The 2,345-nt window shown below is 39.6% G+C and overlaps 1 protein-coding gene across 1 annotated transcript in view; it reads left to right on the forward strand.

The window, feature by feature from the left end:
- Nucleotides 1–2,345, forward strand: part of Ap4e1 (adaptor related protein complex 4 subunit epsilon 1) — a 50,011-nt gene that overhangs the window by 42,761 nt on the left and 4,905 nt on the right. The window contains exon 19 of the mRNA XM_005364423.3: nt 1,114–1,298. Within this exon, the coding sequence (XP_005364480.2) occupies nt 1,114–1,298 (185 nt within the window). The remainder of the gene's footprint in view (nt 1–1,113; nt 1,299–2,345) is intronic.

The following is a 2,345-nucleotide window of genomic DNA, read 5'->3' on the forward strand; positions in this document are numbered from 1 at the left end:
CCAACACTTGGGAGGAAGAGACAGGCGGAACTCTGTGAATTCAAGACCAGTCTGGTTACAGAGCTGGTTCCAGGACAGGCTCCAGAGCCACAAAGAGAAGAAATCCTGTCTTGAAAAACAAAACAAAACAAAAAAACAAAACAAAACAAACAAACCAGAATTGGCTACTTGATATCTGTAAAATGCTTTTAACATTAAATGCATATCCTGTGTTCTTTGTGTTTCCTGATTTTATTCTATGATCACTATTCATGTGTTCCCTAAGGGCTACATTTGCTCTTGTCATATTCACTGAAATTAACTTTTCAGATTATTTAACAAAACCAAATAGAGCATTAAAAAAATATTAAGGGGTAAACATTTCTCCATGTGATTTTTTTATTCTATGCTCGGTACTTGGGCATCATTCTCTTCCATAGCCCCGAAAGGGTGCTATGGCAACTTCTCAAAGTTCCTTTGTCTGCATTGTTCTAAGTGTTCTCAGCACAGTTATGACATTTGACAGGTATGTGTCAGAAGGATAACCACTTCTTTCTGTGAGCTACATACAGTTTGTTGAATGAGTTATCGTATGGTCCATTGCCCAGGGCAAGAATTCTTGAATACATATTAAAAAACAAAGAAATGTGTCTGATTCTACCAGTACAGCTTGAGTAGGGCTGGAGAGAGAGAACGGAAGGCAGCTGTATGATTGTTATAGATCTTCTAGGTTAAGAGTCTAGTGGTAGCCGAGCAGTGGTGGTGCACGCCTTTAATCCCAGCACTCAGGAGGCAGAAGCAGGAGGATCTCTGTGAGTTTGCAGATAGTCTGGTCAGTTCCAGGACAGTTCCAGGGGTGTGCTACACTCAGAAACCCTGTCTCAAAAAAAAAGGTAGGAGCTATGGAAGAATGCTTGCTTAGTGCACAGACACTGCTTCCCGAGTGCTGGGATTAAAGGCATGCACCACCACAGCCTGGCTGCTTAGTGAATATTTGTATGTTGTTTCCATAATGTCATTTGTTAATTTCCCACATTAGTGTACTTTATTACTTTATCACTTAAATAGAAGTTTGCTATCCGTATAACATTATAATGATGCTTTCCTCGGTATTTTTATTACTTTATTTTACAGATCATTGAGCAACCTGGATGCTGTTTGCCTGGGATGGAAAGCTCCACATCTTTTCAGTATGGTGTGCAGATGGAAAGCCCTTCTGTAGAGGGGACTCTCTGTGGTGTTATAAATTACCAGATGATGGATGCACATTCTCTTCAGTTGGAATTTTCCATGAACTTATCATTATTAGATTTTATTAGGTAAATATCTTCTGGCATGTTTAAGTTATTCAACCATTATACCCTATCCCCCTTTTTTCTTTCTAACTAGAGACACTATGTTAGCTATTAGGAAATATAAGAATTAAATTATTAGGAGCTGGAGAGATGACTCAGCATCTAAGAGCACTGACTGCTCTTCCAGAGGTCCTGAGTTCAATTTCTATCACCCACATGGTGTCTCACAACCATCCATAATGAGATCTGGTGCCCTCTTCCAGCCTGCAGGGATACATGCAGGCAGAATGCTGTATACATAATAAATAACTCTTTAAAATAAAGAATAAGTATTATTCAGTCTTGGGTACAGAGATGACTCATTGACTTCCAAGGCTTCCAGAGGACTAGAGTTGGGTTCCTAGCACCTTCACCAGTGGCTTACAACTGCTTGTAACTCTAGCTTCAGAGGATCCGACACCACATCACTCCAGCGTCTGTGGAGTTCTTGCATACACGCACACATGCTCACACACAAACATGTACTATATACACATAAATAATATTTTTAAAACCTAGGGAGGTTGTTTGTTTGGTTTGGGTTTTGGAGACAGGGTTTCTTTGTGTAGCTCTGGCAGTCCTGGAACTCACTTTGTAGAGCAGGCTGTCTTTGAACTCACAGAGATCCAACTGCCTCTGCCTCCTTAGTGCTGGGATTAAAGGCGTGCGCCACCAATGTCCAGTTTAAAAACCTTGTATTCTTATAAATCAGGCATGGTGGTTCATGCTTATAATCCCAGCAGTCAGGAAGCTGAGGCAGGAGGATTGCCACCTGCTTAAGCATAGTGAGTTCTAGGCCAGCCTGGGCCACAATTTAAGTCTCAGCCCCTTTCCACCCTTATTTCATAATTTGAAGAAGCATAATATATATATATATATGTGTGTGTGTGTGTGTGTGTGTGTGTGTGTGTATATAAAACACAGTTTAGTACATAATAAATTCTGTATCTTTAAATGTAGGGTTTTTATACAATCAATATGTACTTAACACAGAAATTCAAATGTTATAAGAATATAAATAGAATATAAAAG

The sequence above is a fragment of the Microtus ochrogaster genome, assembly GCF_000317375.1.
Source record: "Microtus ochrogaster isolate Prairie Vole_2 chromosome 14 unlocalized genomic scaffold, MicOch1.0 chr14_random_1, whole genome shotgun sequence".
Lineage (NCBI taxonomy): Eukaryota > Metazoa > Chordata > Mammalia > Rodentia > Cricetidae > Microtus > Microtus ochrogaster.